Source organism: Asterias rubens, chromosome 7, assembly GCF_902459465.1.
Source record: "Asterias rubens chromosome 7, eAstRub1.3, whole genome shotgun sequence".
Classification (NCBI taxonomy): Eukaryota; Metazoa; Echinodermata; class Asteroidea; order Forcipulatida; family Asteriidae; genus Asterias; species Asterias rubens.
The window spans coordinates 12,416,451-12,436,678 of NC_047068.1; the positions used below are offsets into that span (position 1 = coordinate 12,416,451).

Consider the following 20,228-nt stretch of genomic DNA (forward strand, 5'->3'; position numbering starts at 1 on the left):
TTATAAAATGTAAGATTAAAGGCACTGGCCACATTTGGTAATCGTCAAAGAACAGTGTTCTCACTTGGTGTACCCAACATATTAAGTCTGTAAACATTTTGACTCCATTGGTCATCAAAGTTGTAAGAGAATAATGAAAGAAAAAACACCCTTGTTGCACAAATGTGTGTGCTTTTAGATGGCTTAAAAAGACTTCAGACCTGAAGGCCTTATTATTTGAGTGAGAAATTACTCAAAAACCTTGTACTTAGAGGGGGCTGTTTTTCACACTGACTTATAATATCCAATGCTTTCCATTGCTCGTTACCAAGTAAGTTTTTATACTATTAAACAATTTATTTACCATAGTGTCCAGTGCCTTTGAACTTTAAATGGCCTGCAGAAAGTCAAGGCTCTGTGGCTTTTCAGTAGAAAAAAATGTGTGATGTCGAATTCCACATCATCTATGCACAAATATGACTTAACCCTGATAAGCAAGTTTGTCTGGATTAATGATTAACAGTAGTCTAGTTAATTATTTGCACAAAGTAAATATTGAAGCAATGGGCGCCATATCTTAACAGTCACAACAGTGTTTACATGGCCCATGCTTAAAATACTTGTGTATCAAAGAACACTGGAGTCTACCTGCGTATCAAGGAACACTGGAGTTTACTTGTGTATCAAAGGACACCTGGAGTCATACTGTAGGCTTGCCAAAAGGTTCTATGTTTTGAATTCAAGATGGCAGCTTTTTAGGTCACACTCCTTTAGGTTGAATGAAGGCTCGAGATTTCACTTAGGTAAGAACAACTTTTTGATTACTCTTTTAAGATATGTAGCTTTGCATGGAGGGGAAGGTAAAACGAAACTGGTTGTATCTTCAGTTAAAAAAATTCAAACCTGTTAAAGTGGTGCTCTTAAGCAAATATCTTTCCTTTTTTTTTTTGGGGGGGGGGGGGAGGTAACTTTTAATGGCCGAGTCTTTTTTTCTTTTTTGTTGTTGTGTTGGGGGCAAAGAAATGGTTTGAGGGAAATCAAGTATGATTTCCAATGTATGCAAATCTGTGATTTCATATTCACTATCTTATGAAGACCAATAACAAAACAGAAAAGTGAACACAAGAAGTCTCCTCAGGGGAACTCAAATACTAGGGTACTCGATGGAAATTTTGTGTACAAAGTCTATGTGAAGTTCTGAACTACAGGGACAATGGAAAGAACAAAAGATGTCTCCACAGGGATGCACAAAATAGAAAGTGAACTTTTTTACTTTCAAGTTCTTGCCATAATGTGCTCACCCTTTAATGAAAAGGAAACAGCCTTTTAAAGATAACCATTCTCCGCGCACCCCCCTTCTTTTTCCCCCCAGTTGGCGCCATGGTGGAGAAAAAAATGCGGCTGACACTAAAGAAAGCTCTAAGGATAGCATTGGTATTCACAGCAGTTCTTGTTGTCTACATGATCACATTTGGCATCAATACTGAAATAGATTGCTTTCAGTTTTGTGTTGGGTAAGTATGAAGTTTCTAGTGACATTTGACCTAGAGGTAAAATAAAAAACCAAGGATCCCAATAAACTAATCAACACACAAAATTTTAAGTTGATATGCCAATTCTTTCTCAAGAAAATTTTTTTTGTTTGTTTGGACTGTGACCTGGACTTTTGACATGAAGGTCCAGAAGAAATAGTCTGCAGTGACTTCGCCGACCAAGGAGCATAATATAACACCAATGTGTTGTAGTCGAGACCTTGAAGTCCAAGACAGAGACCCAAGACCAGTCTTATCAAGACCAAGGACCAAGTTATTTGTGTCCGTTTTCTTTTGTTTCTTTTTTGGTAATGCTACGCCTTGAACACCCAGGGTGGATATGTGCAGATCACAATTCTTTATTATTACTTTTATAATTTTAAATTGGACCAAGACCAAGGCTTTTGCAAACTGAGACTGATAAAGGACCGCAAAAAGGTCTTGAGATGGTCTTGAGACCTAAAACTCTGAATCATAAATTATGCAATCATTATTCTAACACCACCAACACAACTAACCCTTAGGATTTGTGTTTATTGTTTTCAGAAAGACATGCTTCAGCTCTCGTCTCACAATACTAGTCTACAAAGATGACGTTGAGCCTAAGGATATGAAATTCCTCCAGAGCTTCCGGCCACAGCTGGGTTTAAAAAAATACGCCATGGACTCCATGACGGGACAACTTGACAGAGAGATATGCCCAATGGAAGAACACTTTCCGCAATTCACAACGATTCCCACCCAAAACAACTGCGCTATTGTCGGAAACAGCGGAGTTCTCCTTCACAGCAACTGCGGGAATGAGATAAACTCCTATGATTATGTAATACGTATGAACTTAGCACCTGTGCGAGATTTCGCAGACGATGTCGGCGTCAGGACAAATTTGACGCTGATGAACTTCGAGTCGCTGGTTTACTTGCACAGCAATCTCACGCAGAAAGAACCTGGGGATAAGTTCCTTGATATGTACGTGAACAGGGTGTGGTTTCTTAATGACACAGTGATTTGGTACGCCAAGTCCATGGCACCTAGAGAAACCAGAAAACGACTCCAACAGTCTGTGGAGGTGCTCAAGAATAAATATCAACTGCCGATTAGGTTTGGGTATAGCTGGAGAACTCTGCATGCTGAAAGGTACACTAGCATTGGTATTATAATTAAAAACTTTCGAAACCATGTCTTTGATTCGTACCAACTCTATCTACCTGGCAATCTCTGTGGTCTAGTTGGTAAAGAAACTGCTCTAGAATTGCAAAGGTTGTGGGTTTCGAACTCAACCTGAGTAATATGCCTGTGATTTATTTACACAGACCTCGGGGAAAGTACCCAGTATGCAGTCTCCAAACACACATCTGTGTAAGGGTACACCAAAATAATATTTGTGTCTTAAATGTTTCTCTTTCTTCAAACACCTTATTGGTGGATACAGGCACTATCAAGAATTTTTTATTTATTGTGCTGTACTCTGAAAGATTACTTGGTAGTAGCTTAGATTCAAATAAGTTCAACTTGTCCCCTATTTTCTTCTAGTAATCCATGCTTTCCTAACTACAGATATCTCAGCATGAAGCGACTAGCCACAACGGGGTTCAATGCTTACTACGTAGCTAAATCATTCTGCAAGCACATCACCCTCTACGGTTTCTATCCGTTCAGCAAAGACGCACGAGGCTACCATGTACCCCATCACTACTACGAGGACGTCCGGTACGAGTACAGCAACCCCGTGCACAATTTCAATTGGGAATTCAACAAATTGCAAGAGTATGAGAAGGAGGATGAGCCTTTGAAAGTGAAGACTGGGAAGTGTATCGGTGCCGCTGTGAGGAGGAGGGGTGAAGGTGTGGAGAAACCAATTGGGGATTTATTATGGTTTAAAGTGAAGCCATGACGAACATTTGAGTTCAGCTTAGACCAGGGCCCAGAACAAATTGCAAAACAAATTGTCAGCATTACCATCATGGTTTGTGTTAAGACATCACACTTTACTTGGCAACTTCAATTGATTTGCATTACCGGTAACTCTTTGTGAAATGGGCCCCAGGGCCCAATCTCATGAAGCCTATAAGCCTAAAAACTTGCTCAGCACAAGAAATATTGTTGACAGAGACTGCTTACCAGCAAAAATTCAATAAATTTTACATTATTGCAACTGATGGTGCCCCACTCATTTGTAAGACAACTGCTGAGCAATATTTTCTGCTTTTAAGCAGAAAATGTTCCTTTAAAAAGGAACACGTTTGCCTTGGATCGGTCGAGTTGGTCTTTGAAAAGCGTTTGTAACTGTTTGTTATAAAATGCATATGGTTAGAAAGATGTTTTAAAAGTAGAATACAATGATCCACACACATTTGCCTCAAATTTGCATGGTTTTCCTTTTACTTTGCAAACGAACCAATCGGCCATTTATGGGGGTCAAAAATTTGACTCCCATAAATGGCCGACCGTGTTTGTAGACGAGGTAAAAGGAAAACCACACAATTTCGAGTGATACTTGCAGTGATACAGACAGTTGCAGTGCTTCTCACTGAGTAAGTTTTGATGGTCATAAATGTTTGCAGTATTTACCAATCTATGAGCCAACCTTAGAAATATTTCAAGGTAATTTTTCTATCACGACCATCTCTTTACCATTTTATGTTATGTGAATATGTATATTTTAAGTCTTATCAGTATGATGCATACACTACGAAAATTATAAAGATAATATGAAAACAATTAAATTACAAATAAAATAAAGTTATACATTTTGTTTGCATCTGATTGTTATGTCTCAAAACATTTTATTAAACATAATACAAAATAATTTGTATCAACTTTAATTCAGTGCTAGCGAAGTTTGCCCCAATAAAAAGATGAATAGGAAACGACAATTTCCAATTTCAAATGTGGGAGGAAAACGCAAAATGGGAAAATCCCATGCAATCAGTAGGGACTGAAAACCCAATCCACATACAAGCTTTAGACTGAGGTAAGATTTGAACCAGGGTCCACAGAGGTGAAAGGCAGAGAACCACCACAAAATAATGATAAAATCTAGAAATTATTTTGTTTCCAGTTGTGTTTAATGTAGTTGTTCAACCAACTTCAGCTTTTATCACAAAAGATCAATCTTCCCTCACACAGGAGAGGGAGTATGAAATATTCAGTAATCATATTTTTTAAAATTGTAAACCCTACCAGGAATTTCATTCTTCATAAAGTAAAGGCCACATGTCCCCACTTTAAAAAAAAAAGGATATTCATTCAAAAAATCAAAATGGCTTTAGTGATTATTTAAAAAACGCACTAAATAGCTGGAGCAGGACTTGAATCAAAGACCTCCAGATTAACATGTCGGTGCTCTACCAACTGAGCTATATGTTGGCGGTCTCCCTACTAATATTAGTCAATAGCTTTGTCTAGGGGTGCCAGTCAAAAGCCATTCAATCTGTAACTGCAAAGTGTAGCCAGGGATCACACTCAAGCTTGCGATACAACCTTGGAAGCTTTAGCCAGGGGATCACCTCAAGGGGATGCAGCTTTTTATGATAAAATGTCAAGTAAATAACCACCAGGGAAACTGACTGGAAAAGTTTCAAATGACTTTGGGTTGAACAAAGACAAGTTTACTGGAGCGGGGCTTAAACCAAAGACCTTGTGATGAATGTAACTGCTCTCTTCAACTGAGCTTTCCAGCCTTAAACCTGGAAACAGATCGGAAAGGTTGCGATCATTATGGGTAGGCCTTGGGAATTTAGATCAATAGTGAGAAGGGCTACTATTGTGTAAAAAGATACTTTTAAAAGAAGCAGAAAAAAGAAACAAAAAGTCTCACAGAGCAGGGAGGGGTCCTGAACTAACATCAGTCCCCCCAAAAATGAATCAAGTACTCTTTGCAAAGAATTTTTCAAAATTATACGCGCTCCTAAAAAACCCAGAGTCCTTCTGAAGCAAAATGAAGACGTCCATTCCTGAGAAATGACGGAATCCTCCTCTGAGATGATATTTAACGACTCTTTCCCTTCTTCGACTTTCCTCCCGATTTCCTCTTCTTGACGGTAGGCAGAGCCTTTTTGGATCCCTTCGCCTTCTTGGTCGATCGGCCCGGCTTTTTCCTCTCCCCTTTCTGGGCTCGTTGGTAGTCTTGATCCTCCTGAATCTCTTTGTTGACAGCCTGAGAAAATTATTTGAAGGAAAAAAAAAAGAATAATAATAATAGTGGCATCTCATAGGCAAGCATATTCATCGCTCAGTGACGCTCAAGGCGCTTTAACATACAGTATTTACCTGCAAGGTATGTGGGGCTACGTTTGAATTATGAGACCTACTGTTTTACATAGCACCATGGGTTTATTATTTACTACAGTAAAAATAGTAATAACTAGTTTTGAATATAGCGCATTAATTTAACAATAGCCGTATGAATGTACTTTACATGAGTGCCCTGGACATTAGGCTAATTACATTCCTGTAATATTTCTCAGCTCCCTGGGGAGTAGACAACCCTGGGCTACCATAGCACTCCAAAGGCGTTTTCACACATAATATCAACCTCTACCCGCGCAGGTACCCATTTATACCCCTGGGTGGAGAGAAGCAATTATAGTAAAGTGACTTGCTCAGGGACACAAGTGTGAAGACCGGGATTAAAACCCACATCCGGTGACTTAACCCCCAGATCTTGAATTGATGCCCTAAACCACTCGGCCATGACACCCAATTGATAATACTAATAATAATAATAAAAATAATAATACCAACATTTATAAAGCAGGCCTAATCATGGAGGCATGCTCTTAGGCCCTGAACACAGTTATACAAAGTGGCACTAGTTAAAAGCATAATGGTTTAAGTGTAAAAATTGAAATAAATTAAGATAACTGAAATAAATGAAATATAAATAAGGAGTAAACAAATTAATTTAGATTTAAACCTGCAGCAATAAGAGGTTAAAAATGAACTACTGAAAAGTAAAAATTACAATTAAATTTATTCAAGGATTATATAACATAACATCATAAACTGGTTTATTATAGGCAGGGTATACTTTTGGTAATGGTCAGGATGTGATATCACCAAACTCAAAGCAGTAGTACTGAAAATCAAGCTGAGATGGGAGTGGTATCAGTGATTCAATCAGGGTAAAGTTTGAGGAGGAGACTACGGGCAATTGCACCTACGCTTAAAAGATACAAAATAGTCATCGTTTATATTCTGGAATCCCTCCTTTCTTCTTCAGAGACACAAATATAAACACAAGAATCAAAACAGAGCAGGACTGACTTCACAGAGGCAAGGAAGGCGATTGCCACCATGCCCCCTGGTAATTGCCTTAGTGCCCTAGAAATGCTCCAGTAGAAATTTACAATTTCCTCATAGGGTGTCCTCTACCATGGAGTAAATGCCTTGGTGCCCTTGCCCTTTCAAAAACAAAGCATTAAGGTCGGACAGAGAAACGAATTGAGCCTAATCTCACCTTTGTGACATCAATCTGTGGTTTCTTTCTATTCATGCTGTTGAGTATCGCGGTTTCTCGACTCCGCTCGTCGGCCATGTTACCACAGACTGGATCGAACTGGTCAAATACAAACAAAAGAAATCAAGTGAGCAACAGCCTGTTCACAAAACCACAGAAAAAAATTGCTTTAAAAGTTTTATGCACATTTGTCCAAAACGAGGCTTAAAAGCGATTCTTGGTATGGGGCTACAAGAAGAAGTATTATTTATTGTGAAAAGTATGTTCTAACAATGTTTATAAAAACAAATTCAGAAATACCTCAGACAGTTTCGCTATTCCTATTGGTGGAGAGCACGTCATGTGGGGGTGTTTAAATGGTTGATAATTACCAGCTGGAGCTGTTTATAACCGGTTATTTTCGGATACCTCAGTTTCGCTATTCCTATTGGTGGAGAGCGTGTCATGTGGGGATGTTTAAACGGTTAATAATTACCAGCTGGAGCTGTTTGAAACCGGTTATTTTTGGATACGTTTTTTCTGTCTCAGTCATAAAAATGCAACCCACTACAAAGCTCAAGGACGTGGGAAAACGGATAAGTTTTACAGAGTTTCATACTTTATTACGCATTAAACAAAAAAGGCATTTATGAATGGGAATAAAAGAGTAGCGACTCGTTCTTAAACTGCTGTTTAAAACCTTGCAGGGTTATGGCCGTGCGATAAAGGCCCTTGTGTTAAAAAAATTTTCTTGACACTTACCTTTCTCTTCTTTCCCATTTGTCTCGTCGGCTTTTCCTTGGGCTGCATAAAATCAAAGAAAGCAATAATTTAGGTCAAAATCGCTTATATTATCTCAAATGGTTTGTTAGGAAAAACTTTTGACAACAAAAACGCATAATAAACAAGAAATAATTTGATGTGAGAAAATTATTCACAATGCTTTTTCATGTTAGTTACCAATTATAATAACAGGAATTCTATAGCACCGTTCCATCTAGATCATGGCACTAAGCAACAAGAGGCAAGGAAAAGCAAATATATTTAAAGAGTAACTGGAAACAGGTGAGTTCTTAAGTTGTTTTTGAATCACACATATCAAAGTAAACTTAAGGGGTTTTTGGGCACTTACAAGTTTCCTTTCGAACTTTCCGATGGAAGCAGTAGACTGCTTGGCAGCTTGGATGGCCATGCTGACCTCTGGTTCTTCGTCAAGGTTTTGGGCTTCACACCTTGTCCGGGAACTTCATAGAAATAATGTTAAAAATAAGAACACGTTTGTAAAAATCAGTCCTACATAGGTCATTTACAAATCAGTGGCTCAGGCAGAATCACCTTTAGCAACAGCCGCAGCCAGAGTGAGGCCGCAAACTCAGATACAGCCTTACTACCTTGACCCAGAGTTGCTCACGCACAAGAAAAGCTAAGCAAACCAACATTATAAGGTTACCAGCCGAGATACCATGTCACATGTACAATTTGTGACTGGTATCCCGCTCATTATTGCTAAGCAGTATTTTCTGGTTAAGCAGCTGAAATGAAACTGGGCCATGTTTCATAAAGCTGCTGAGCACAACCAAAATTTATACTTTCTCCGGAAGCTCGCAAAAGTTCCCCCAAAATAATACTGTTGCTTGGCAGAAGAGAAAATTTTGAACAAAAACAACGTGAAGTGGTTACGTTACAGGACTATGGGCCAGTTGTTGTCCAGGGATTATTTTAATCACTGGGGGTAAAGTGTGACAAACTCACTTTTCAATTTCTGCGCTCTGGCGATGTTCCTGAGACGTTGAAACTCATTCTTGGCAACTCTCTCTTTCTTATCCTTCCTCTTCTTCATGAACTGGTCCTCGTAAGGATCTGGCGTGATAATAACAAAAATACAATCATGACAGAAAAATAGATTGCAGTATTGTTTGTCTTAAAACCAAAAAGGCATGAGGAGAGAAAAGAAAAAAAATTAATGGGAGAAAAAAAACCTCTAGGAACTTTCGAATTAGCAACAACCAAAATGAGTATCAAATATTTTAAAGATAATAATGGACTAAACTAAATTGTTAAAACCTTCCTATACTGATTGTGTATAAAGTTTGTGTATTTATTGTATTGTATTTGAGGATAAACCCCTAGCCTATAATTTTTTTATTTATTATGTGAGACCAACGCTTCAAATTCCTGTGATTGTTTTCAATCCCTGGCTAATAATAAACCATTTTAATTCTCTACTTGACATTGATTCAAGATCAATCATCTACTGTGGTTTTAAATGATAGCTAATTATGCCAGCCTGCAACATGATATCATGCGGTGAATGCATCTGAGAGCAAGGGAGAGCTGTGTATAGTACATAATATTTTGAGAAACATTTCGTTCTGAAGTAACATAGTTTTTGAAAAAGAGGTAATTTCTCACTGAAATATAAAAACACTTCAGACCTGAAGCCTTTTTTAGGCTTAAGAAAGCACACACATTTGTGCAACAACGGCGATTTTCTTTCACTGTTCTCTTGCAAATATCGATGACCAATTGAGTCCAAACTTTCACAAATTGGTTATTTTATGCATATGTTGGGATACACCAAGTGAGAAAACTGGTCTTAGACAATTAACAAAGGTGTCCAGTGCCTTTAAACAAAACTACCAATAAAGGTTCACGGAATCCTAAGCAGTAAAAGGTGAGTTTCTCAACGTGACTTACCTGCATTTGCAGGAACTTCCAAGACCCAATCTTTCTCCTCATCATTCTTACTTCCATAACCCCAACGAGGAACCCATTTCTGAAACAAGAAACAAATTAAAATCAAGTCAGTCCATAAATGTTACTTTGGGCAGGGATAACATTAACACAATAGCATGTTACATACAAATACAACTAAATACATGAGAATTGAGTGACTTAAACATACCTTCTCTTCCTCGTCCCATACTTTTCGGCTCTTTTTCCTTTTGTGAATTCCTTTGACTTTAGAATACTGCTCCCATCTTGTCAAGGGATTTGATTTTGGTACCTAGAACAAACAACAACAAATTAAATGTGATAACAATACAAAGTTTTTACTGTCAGAACATATTCACCTGATTTCTATTGTGGGAATCTATGACCTTTTGTGTTAGACAGCATTGCGCAAATTTTAGTTTGACATTGCTCAACTGTGTCAAGATTGTAATGACGATTTAGTTTTTGTTTTTTTAATACTTACATGTTTTTCTCTGGGTAAATTTGTTGTCGCATCAGGAATCTGCCGAAAGCACAAAAGATAAAAAGGAGACAAATAAACATCTTAGCCAAAGTGACCACTACCATGGTTCCTCTATGGACTTCATGCGTTTGTAGGAAAAAAAACATGGAAATATATTATGTGCAGTTTCAAAAGTTGAAATATCAAAAATAAATATAATATTATAGAAAATGTACACATAAATTATTTTAACTAAATTACCAAAACAAATTGTTTGAATTAAAATCTGACCTGTACTAAGATGACTTCATCTACTCTTTCAACGGGAAGCTGAAAAAAACCAACAACAATTTGTTAGGATGTGAAAAGACTTGATCAAGGAGTTTTATTTAAAGAAAATAAATACCCTTGGTCTTTTTAAACTTTGTTTTTGTTTCATTCATTCCTATAAATGTACACAATAAAACTAACCTGTGAAAATTTCATTTCAAAAGGTGGTAGGAGATATCGCTGAAAATCTGGAGCGATTGTTTCTAAGCAGGAAGAATAACCCCCAATGAGACACTTTGGAACGCTGGGTGGCAGCAGACTTACCAGGTAAATTTCCATTGTTTACGTAGTTCTGAGCACGCAACATTACCAAGAACAATGGATTTTTCCTGGTAAGTCTGCTGCCACCAAGGGTCCCAAAAGTCTCCCATTGGAACACACAATCTTATAAATATTTCTAACAGAAACACTTCTCAGATTCAAATTTGTGTGGGGATAAAAACTGGTATCTTTAACCATAACCCTGTTGCTTCAAAGTAAAGGGATTCTCAAAATGCTTTATTCTATCGAAAGTTGCTGCACTTTTAACCAAGTTTAAATAGGCATTAACTTTTAGAGTGATTACCAAGCAAATACCTTCCCTTCAAGGACAAAGTCGCTTACTGATCACATTATCTAAATAGCTTATTCCATGCAAAAGCATAAATCTTATGTTTCCCTTGCATGGATCACATAATCCCTATCTTATCTAATTCATACTAACCTTCCATATGTTATTAAATAAAAGCTGTGTGTTATCTCTTGCCAAAGATTTGAGAAACGCCTCCCTGTTTTGTCTGTAAGAGAGTAACAAATTGGAAGTTTGCATAATTAATATCCACAAACTCAGACGATAGGCAACATTCTTGGTACAATAACTACTTTTTGTACTTCTTTGGTTAATGTTGATGGGCACAATCTTTGAAAATGTCCTTTTTTAAGCTTGCAGGGTGTGCCATTTTTGTGACAATCTTACAATTGTTGACACCGCGTGATCTTTGTCGCTCAACCATAATTCTCATCACTTGTCGTGAAACATACGCTGTGTGAAAGGAAGTACATCTTCGTGGTTCCCAGACGCGTGTCCATATGTTTTGTACACAAAGCACGGATTGGGTATTTTTTCTTTCCAGGACGAACGTGTGCAGATAATTCTCCATGTTTGTCCTGGGAAATAAATACGCGCACGGTCGGGGACAATTGGCATTACTAGTGTAGTGGTAAAACGGAGTAGTTGGGGACTGAATTACAGTAAGAATTTATCATTTTTAACAATTTTTGAGATTGCGGAGTGGATTTTCTGTTGTCCCTGGTAACAATGAGAGTTCAAAGGACACATAGAGCCTAATTTTGGCGAGAAAAAAAGAAAAAAAAGAGAGAGATTTGTGATTCCAAAATTCATTGAACCATCATCGTTATTGGCGTGAGAGACATACATGTACATGTACCCCTATGAGATTACGGGAGACGGTAGCGGACAAAACCGAAATAGTTCTAGGAGAAGCGATGACCTAGTCTGGCAATGACAACAACGGTGCCAACCAGGCAACAATAATATTATAAAAGGCAGCCGATCACAGACACATTCAGCTAGCTGTCAAGAGTCCATGTGGTTGTTGTCAACTCATGAAATATTAGACTTCAAATCAAGTCAAACCGAGTTTAGTTGCCGCTAGCTTCAACAGCGTTCCGCACTTGTACGTATACGGCGGCGCGTACTGAGAACACGACTGTCTAACCGACTTGTCCGAGTTTAGTATTAAATACGCAATAGTCATGACAAACGAGTCTGTACCCCGACTTTACATGTAGCAACGACGATAAAAAAAATGGACGTATCCGGTCCTCGTGAAAAAGACAAACGTTTATTACTTGTTAGTGCTACTAGAGTACAGCTAGTAATACCAAAGGATTGCGGGAAAAAAATACCCGAATGGATCGTACGTACTTGGAGTGGAGATTGGGTCAACTGGACCGATAACAATCTATAAATTGGAATTTCTGACTTGCAAGTATTTTATTTTCCGATGGCTCGGCTGACATTTTACGATTTTTAAAATCTCATTTTGAATTGGTAAAAATAAAAATAAAATCCATGCGGTCCCCAAAAAGGAAGCGGGCGGGGACGCTAAACATAAGTTTTTTTTACTTCGCCTAATATGAATAACACTAATCCGGTAAAGTTCCAAAGTCCAAACCACCTACAACCAAATGTTGTCTGGTTGTGGTGGCAGACTTAAATTGTGCGATTTAAAAAAAATGCCATCTTCAAACATCACCCGCCCATAAATGATATTGATAATATTACAATCAAAATTAAGAAATTAATGTCTACAGGGACAGGTACAAACTAAATTAAAAATGATAAAATATAAATTTATAATAATAAATTAATAAGTAAGTAATTTTTTAACTCTATTTTAGTAGGGCCTAATAGTAATACTATAGTCTATATATTATGTTATTTGTTATATATAGTCTATTTAATTTACATTTTAAATTAATTAAAATAAATTTATTATTTAAATTTTTAATAAAATTGGAGACGAAGACATTTGATGATATCTCATTAACTTAACTATCAAATTCCATGTCATGTTTATTGACAATCAATTTGTAAAGAATGATATGTTTTCATGTGAAAAGAAGACTGCCAAGTGCCAGTGCTACATATATATAATAATAATATTATTGATGCATTGACGTGTGTGCATGCATTGCCGTACGTATCCGCAAAACACAAACAAATTCAGTCATGCCGCTTGTTTAAAATCAAAAACCGACAACTCGAACTCACCTAAATTCTTTCACGTTTATTGGGTTAGGATCAACAGACAGGAGATTGCCAGGATCTAGCTCAACATCTATGTCTTTAGTAACCTCGGTAGTTTTGAGTTTCTTCTCAAGGAGTGCAGTTTGTTTGAGAACATTTTCAACCACATGTTGTGAATTTGACGCCATCTTTAAAAGAATGACCTTTTCATGTATAACCCATACACTTGAAGGAGGCGCGCTGAACGCACATTTCAACTTGTCCAAGTCTCTCCTTTTGAAAATGGATATCGCAAATTTTTATCAAAATAAATTTGGTTATGAAGAGAGTGTATTTTTATGAAGGAATATTTAAAATATTATTTAGAAACGCAAAATAAGCAAAAACAAATATCGAATTTTTGTGGCGAGTAATTTCCAGTAGGAAAAAAAAAATTTCATGGCCTAATTTTCGCTCAAGAAAATCTTTTCGTTTGTAGAGTTTTTCACAAACTGCGATGCTGCTCAAAATGAAAAACATTTGGAAAAACCGTTTGCGCAAAACTGTTTGTACTTATATGGACATTGGATAGTGTTGGGATCCTGTACACCTGTTATCATTGCTTTTTAAGAGCAATACCAAAAGTTTATGCTTTTTCTCAAATCCATTTAAAATTTCTCAACATTTTCTGGTCAAATCGGTTTAAAATCAGCATCTTTTAAAAAGCGCTTTATTCCTAAAGCTGTTCTATGCTCTCCTGAACACTGTATAATACTCAAATTTTGATGTTTATTTTTGTTTATGAGAGCCCCAGTTTCATGGATTGTGCCCCTAGCTAGCAGTGTTGCAAACTTCTTATCAACGAGACGAAAGACCTACGTTTAAAGGCCTGAGGTTTTGACCCTTATTCAAATGCTAGAATATAACTGTAACAGAAGCAGTGAAGTGAAACTACATGGATAGAAAAGAGACTGAAGAGGGCAGAAAAACACACAGAAAAGCTAGGAGTAGACAATGAATAGATCATGACAAGGGAGACGGGGCTGAAATAAAGAAATGTTAAACACTTGAATCATCATTGCTTGGGGTACTTTTTAGTTGGAACTTGACATGAACAATAATTTCAACTAAAGCAAAGTAAATTGAGTTAGCACTGTCAAATGTAATCTACATTTTGTGATTCTGTTCTGCCTATAAGAGTACATCAACCCACACGCAATATGCTTTAACCACGCCCACAAGTAGTGGGTATGCCTTATTAATACAAAACTCACAGTTGACTAACAACAAGTTTAATGAGTGACGTATAAGGGATTTCTCCCTGTAATGGATGTGGTCTAAATTTATATCCCACAATGCATTTCTCGACCTTTTTCAGCCGATCTCCAAAATGGTGAGGAACACGTCAGAAATGTTACAATAAAGATCGTTAAATATCTTCCCCATCTTTGTTTAATATCCTTAAATTTTACATCATATAGTTAAATTAATTATTGCTGTATTCCTTTTTGTTATTTTGATATATAGGGTATCGATTTGGACCACTCAACACAGCGACGGGTTCACAGGACTGAGCCCAAGAGTCAGGATATTTATCTTAGACTCTTGGTGAAGGTATGTACATGAAATGATCGTGATTAGACGTTGATTTCGGAGGCTTACTTTTCAACACTGACCATATAAGTTACTATAATTATTACACGGAGGCCATAGCCCCTGTTGCCTTGGTTTTGGAGTGTGTGTCCCGACAAACATTTTCGGTAGCCTATAAAAAAGTGTTTTGAGTTTTTCAAATACAATCTATCCAATTTGAGAAGTGTTCTTTTCTGGAAAACAAAATCAAAATGGGTTTTCTAAAATTGAAAAAGTCACTGTGCAACTGTATTCTAATTCTTAGGTTTTGTAATATGGCAGTGCACCAAAGACGAACGTTCTAGGCTAGCTTGCATTTATGTATAAAAACTTAAATTAAAGTGCCATTAAGGCATTAAATATAGATATTTTTTGCTTTTTTAATTTTATAAATAATTTTTTAAATATAAATATTAACTTTGTTTCAGTTGTACCGTTTCCTCGCTCGCCGAACGAATTCCAAGTTCAACAAGGTGGTGCTCAGACGTCTGTTCATGAGCAGAGCCAACCGTCAGCCTGTCTCATTAGCCAGACTCGTAAGTTTCTATTCCTGGGCCCTACAACAAGGCTAACTGATAATCATCACCTTGCCGGCCTCGACTTGTCACGTCCCTCAGACCTACGGACGGTAGTCAAGATGGTTGAATGGTTATGATTATCGCAATTGGCCTCTACATTGATGCAACAAATTTAGTAAATGTTCAATTTTTCCAGTTGTTTACTGTATGCTTTCTTGTTGTTTAGCGTAACTTAGGAACCTGCTGAACAAGGTGACGCTGGTTTCTACTTTGTGCTCAACACGCAATGTAATAACAAATCACAACCATGAACTAAAAGAAATCCTTGCACTCAAACTTCAAAGCGATTAAGTGCAGGATGCAGAAGGACTGATAGTTGCGATAATCGTAACCCTCCATCCTCCCGACGGTCGGAGACCGGAGGGTTACGACACAAGACTGATATTATCGGTGTAACTAGCAGTTTTGACCAGTTTTTGCCAGACTCGTGATCAGATTCGTCCTTTTTTTCCACTTTCCAAAATCATGACAGACATTCTAAACACATGGAGTTGATCTTTATTGTATGACAACGTCATCTGGAACCCTTAAAACTACACCATGAAAATATTTGGCAGAAAAAACGACAAAAACTTACCAAAAGACTGACCGAATATATCCATAATCCATAGCGGGACCAACTAGTGATTTTGAACGTCGCACTTGCTTGGCAACAACCAATCAGCGTGACCCAACCATCGATGTCGTATGCGTATCGGCCATTCCAGCTTGCAAACTCACCGCACTGTGTGTGTAAGCACCGATCCCCCGCACCGAGTGCGCAGCATGCAGGCATGTACATGTACATGTATTGTGTACACTTGCACACACACACACAACGTCAGGGTGTGTTTGGCCATGTGGGGGTATGGAGCAGCACACGGTACTTACGAGCTGTATAGTTTGTGCACGCACGATGTTCATACAGTACATGTACATGTACATGTACATGCCTGCATGCTGCGCACTCGGTGCGGGGGATCAGTGCTTACACACACAGGCGGTGAGTTTGCAAGCTGGAATGGCCGATACGCATACGACATCGATGGTTGGGTCACGCTGATTGGTTGTTGCCAAGCAAGTGCGACGTTCAAAATCACTAGGTGGTCCCGCTATGGATTATGGATATATTCGGTCAGTCTTTTGGTAAGTTTTTGTCGTTTTTTCTGCCAAATATTTTCATGATGTAGTTTTAAGGGTTCCAGATGACGTTGTCATACAATAAAGATCAACTCCATGTGTTTAGAATGTCTGTCATGATTTTGGAAAGTGGAAAAAAAGGACGAATCTGATCACGAGTCTGGCAAAAACTGGTCAAAACTGCTAGTTACACCGATAATATCAGTCTTGTGTCGTAACCCTCCGGTCTCCGACCGTCGGGAGGATGGAGGGTTACGATTATCGCAACTAAAGGACTGACTGAGTGACAAAGCATTGGCCCAAGCTCAACCTGTGGTTTTGAAAGGGGCAAATAAAAGAGAAAGGGAGTTGAGGTTTGAAGTTTATGTAGTGTTATTCACATATTTCTCGACGTTGAGTTCATTCCGTTGCTTTTTTGTGTTTCTCTGTAGATCCGTAAGATGAAGACCGAGGGACGTGAGGGAAAGACAGCTGTCATTATTGGAGCAGTCACCGATGATCTTCGCATCTTTGAAATCCCTAAGCTCAAGGTGTGCCTCTCAGCTTGCATTATTAGTTTGTTAATCACTTTCTTTTCTACTATTGCCATAGTTTTTTTGACGGTTTTCCTGTCTGTTTTTTTTAACCTGTCTCCTTGTCGCACTTGTTTGTATGCGAGGCATGGAATTTGAAATAAACAAAAACAATTATTCTGGAAATATTTGAGGGGGTCTTTGAACAGAACTGTGGATTGGCTGATAAATGTTTTCCACTGTTCATTTTGCTCCAAAAATCCACTTCAGCCCTCGACCACACTTTCTTGTTTTCAAGAGGATCATATTTGTCCAAGAGTCAACAGTTTATTTATTTAGCAAACCTTCTGCAGGTATCAGACTCTGATTTGTGATACTTATCATTTACAAGAAATTAATTTGACTGACTTTTTTCTTCTTCTAATCAGTTGTGTGCTCTTCATGTGACTGCCGGGGCACGATCCAGAATCCTGAAAGCCGGTGGAGAAATCTTGACCTTGGACCAGCTTGCCCTGAAGGCACCCAAAGGACAGAACACCGTCCTCCTTCAAGGTATTCACACAGGCGAAACTAATTAATGTGACACTCAAAGGCGCTACCGAGCACTTCCTTGTGAAATTCAAAACTGGATTTGTTAGCTCATCAAATAGATGAGAAGAAGAGCTTAATAAAAACCACCTTGTTATGTATGGCCATTAAGTAGAGAATGTTTTAAAGACATCACATCCCGCTGATATTATGGTTACTCCTGAGAAGTCCCTGCTTATGATATTAGGTGTCGCCAATATTATCTTTAACTAGACACAGGTACCACAGACTGCAACAATGTACCTTCTGGGCTAGCATTAGGTACATGTGTTTCGTCTGTTTGTACAGTCGACACTGGTACCACAGACTGCCACAAACTAGCATTGGTTAATTCTGTTCTGATGGGTTATTTCTGTTGTACACTGGTATTATCAGGAAACCCCATGACTTGTGCACTGTAGACACCAACCGTAATATGGTCTTAAAGTTTCCCTTGCATGGTCTTTGAAGACTACTTGACATTAGGATGTAGGTCAGATTGGTACAGCCATGCAAAATCTTCATCACATTTCAATATTTCCCTGTTTCTCTCTGTTCAGGAATAACAACTGAATTATTAATGTATTTCTCTTGCAGGACCCCGTAAAGCACGTGGTGTGTACAGACACTTTGGCAAGGCTCCAGGAACTCCACACTCTCACACCAAGTAAGTTTTTGGTTCTAACTTCACCAGACTTGGCATACAATTTAAATTTTTAAGAAGAAACGGTTGCAGGCTAGTAAACAATAACACCACTTCTCAAGTTGCCCCGTGAGCTAGTTTAAACTGTGCAACCAAAGTGTGTGAAAGTAACTTCATTTGACCATCAATTGGTTTTGATTGAGAGCATTAATTCTTCAGAAAGATACATTAATATAGTATGACAAATCATTTTAAATCTCTTTTTATCATTGGGCTATGATAATCATCACTGGCCTTTATCTTTTTTTATTTTAATGGGAAAAATTTGTTCCTGTATTTTTCAATTTGACAACATTCAAAACCTATCAAAAGAAGTCAAGGCAGTCTTGAGTACTGAAAGGAGGACTTGAGTTTTCTGAGTGTTGTATCTTTTAAAAGTTTGGTCCATTTTCAGGAAAGGAGGAAAATTGGCAATGAAGTGGCAGTCGAGACTTCCAAATCTTTACTAAATTTGTTGGTTCATTTGATAAAATTTTAACTATTTCATATTATTTTATTTCACCAGGCCATACGTTCGCTCCAAGGGAAGGAAGTTCGAGAGAGCTCGTGGACGACGTGCCAGCAGAGGTTTCAAGAACTAAACACCCCCAACTGCGGGAAACAACACGACAATTGTTATCTTTGGATTGTCCACCACAAAAGATTACTCGAGAAATATATATCTTTATTGGATTTGGAGCTTACCAAGATATCTCTAAGCCCATTTTTGGATTAAGAAGTACATTCAAATCAATGCTTACTCAAATTCAGCAAATACGTTTTGTACAAATTGACTGCAAAGGAAGATACAACAGTGTTCCTATATTTGTCAACATACAAAGGCATTTTTAAGAGAATGCTTTCTACCAGTACCAACACTAATGCTAGTATGTTGATTTATATTGAGTGATATTGGCAGTCATATACATTGACCCTGGCCATTCTTTCGGTTGTGTTAAAGTTATCAGTGTCTAACGAAAAAAGAGAAAAATAAAATAAATCGTTGGCAAAGAAATAAATGTATCTTGGTGGTGAGATTATTTATGTTGATGTAGAATTTGTTATGGTGAATTTAAGTGTTTGGGGGATGGGGTAGGTACCTCATTGTATGAGAGGCAGTGGGCAAGTAGATAGATCATTGTTAGAGTTGAGTATTATTGGGATGGCCGTTGAGAAAGATGTACAGCTTTTTCAAATCCTCAACTTGGGCCGGTAATCTGTCTGCCATGCATTGTGTGTACTGTAGTTTAGTAGTGTGATACTTGAAGTGGGAATATTGTCCCCTTGCACTACTAGGTGCTGTGCACTAAATATCACTGATCCAGTCTCCCATTATAAGAGTACACCGAAGGAATTTAATCCCAAAATGTTAGAAATGGTAATGCAAAATTGTGGAATTGCGTTCCATGTTGTGCAAGGGGACATACACGTTGCAGAAAACTCGGTAGGATACATTTTACGCACTACACATGAGGCATAAAGGCCAAATGGATTTCTAGCCTTCGGCTCTGGCCCTGGCTGTTTCATTTAGTGTCGGAAATAAGTTAAATTCAATCATTCATGGTTTTAAATGGTAACAGCAGTGTCCAAATTAAAGACATCACAGTGGCTATGTTTGGAAATTGAAACGGCAATAAGTCCCAATCGTCAATGGTTATTAATTGTAACTGTTGCTAAAATCAGTCCATACAAAGCCTTTTGAATGGATTAAATGGTTCGACCCCATGGGAAATTGTATCAGAACGTAATATTGGTTATTCAACAGGTAGTTGAAGTATACCTCAAATTACTGTTTCGATGAGAAGGAAACAGTTCGACAACAGGCAGGCAATGAAAAGGTGTTCTTTAACTTTTCAGTACACTATTTACACAAGATGTGTTTATGTTTATCTGGTTTAAAGTTCACACTTGCTTAAATTTCCACTAAAAAATGTAAAAATGTGCCCAA

General features: G+C 37.8%; 3 protein-coding genes across 3 annotated transcripts; 2 read left to right on the top strand and 1 right to left on the bottom strand.

The window, feature by feature from the left end:
- The first annotated feature begins 210 nt into the window (after positions 1 to 210).
- LOC117292744 (CMP-N-acetylneuraminate-poly-alpha-2,8-sialyltransferase-like) lies at positions 211 to 3,718 on the top strand. Its single transcript, XM_033774894.1, has 4 exons — positions 211 to 782; positions 1,352 to 1,493; positions 2,058 to 2,648; positions 3,069 to 3,718. Exons 1-4 carry the CDS (start codon positions 587 to 589, stop codon positions 3,403 to 3,405), a joined length of 1,266 nt encoding a protein of 421 aa, XP_033630785.1. The 5' UTR covers positions 211 to 586; the 3' UTR covers positions 3,406 to 3,718.
- Positions 3,719 to 4,815: 1,097 nt separating this feature from the next.
- Positions 4,816 to 13,399, bottom strand: LOC117293115 (ribosome biogenesis regulatory protein homolog). The gene is given in 12 exon segments (XM_033775333.1): positions 4,816 to 5,670; positions 6,973 to 7,071; positions 7,714 to 7,755; positions 8,084 to 8,160; positions 8,163 to 8,195; positions 8,704 to 8,811; positions 9,649 to 9,727; positions 9,857 to 9,958; positions 10,151 to 10,189; positions 10,421 to 10,459; positions 11,163 to 11,235; positions 13,236 to 13,399. Coding segments are annotated over 12 exon segments (1,023 nt in total). The 3' UTR covers positions 4,816 to 5,502.
- Positions 13,400 to 14,528: 1,129 nt separating this feature from the next.
- On the top strand, positions 14,529 to 19,303 carry LOC117293097 (60S ribosomal protein L18-like). Its single transcript, XM_033775316.1, has 7 exons — positions 14,529 to 14,583; positions 14,718 to 14,804; positions 15,251 to 15,358; positions 16,951 to 17,049; positions 17,460 to 17,583; positions 18,196 to 18,265; positions 18,807 to 19,303. Exons 1-7 carry the CDS (start codon positions 14,581 to 14,583, stop codon positions 18,880 to 18,882), a joined length of 567 nt encoding a protein of 188 aa, XP_033631207.1. The 5' UTR covers positions 14,529 to 14,580; the 3' UTR covers positions 18,883 to 19,303.
- The last annotated feature ends 925 nt before the right edge of the window (positions 19,304 to 20,228 follow it).